Source organism: Apis dorsata, unplaced genomic scaffold (genome assembly GCF_000469605.1).
Source record: "Apis dorsata unplaced genomic scaffold, Apis dorsata 1.3 scaffold_77, whole genome shotgun sequence".
Lineage (NCBI taxonomy): Eukaryota > Metazoa > Arthropoda > Insecta > Hymenoptera > Apidae > Apis > Apis dorsata.
In genome coordinates, this window is record NW_006263375.1 from 519894 (window position 1) to 520500 (window position 607).

Here is a 607-nt window from a genome sequence, read left to right on the forward strand (position 1 = left end):
CTTTCCACCGATCAAATCGAATCTTTCCCTCCGATTCTAATTAAAATTACTCGCGCATTAATAAAAAACTTAACCTGCTCCTTTAATCTGGCTTTTCTCTCTCTCTCTCTCTCTTTTCCTTCTTCTCGCTGAAGCTGAAATCCAAAGTCGAAATCGTGCGTATCCCTTGCCTGTATTCATGCATGCACGAACAACTGTTACAGGATAACCGTCCAAGACGCGATATAATAAATTCGTTTAAAGAAGACGGGGAACCGGTTTCTGGCCGGGAAAATTGTGTTACCGCGTGATCCCCGATTCTTCAATCAGTGTCACGTGTCGCTTTTAACGTTTCAGGGTGACTTGTTCGGGGGTCTGAACAGCGGCCTACAAGACGGCTTACTTTCGAGGGCGGAAGCTTTGGCGGCGGATTTGGGAAAACACAACGCGGGCACCCCAATGCCTTTGAAGCACGACCCCGTTTCGGTCTATCATCATGGAGCCCACATGCCGACCCCCCATCCGAATAACCGGCCGCATCATCAGGTACATTCACACCTCTTTGTGAGTCTGCATTTTTTTCGCATACTATACTTCCTTATTTTTTCTTTTTTTTTTTTTTTTTTTT

The 607-nt window shown here is 45.5% G+C and overlaps 1 protein-coding gene across 1 annotated transcript in view; it reads left to right on the forward strand.

Moving 5' to 3' along the window:
* LOC116184943 (inhibitory POU protein) overlaps nucleotides 1–607 on the forward strand; it is a gene marked incomplete at its 3' end in the record, with an annotated part of 38941 nt that overhangs the window by 33864 nt on the left and 4470 nt on the right. Inside the window, exon 3 of the mRNA XM_031508202.1 lies at nucleotides 337–525. Within this exon, the coding sequence (XP_031364062.1) occupies nucleotides 337–525 (189 nt within the window). The remainder of the gene's footprint in view (nucleotides 1–336; nucleotides 526–607) is intronic.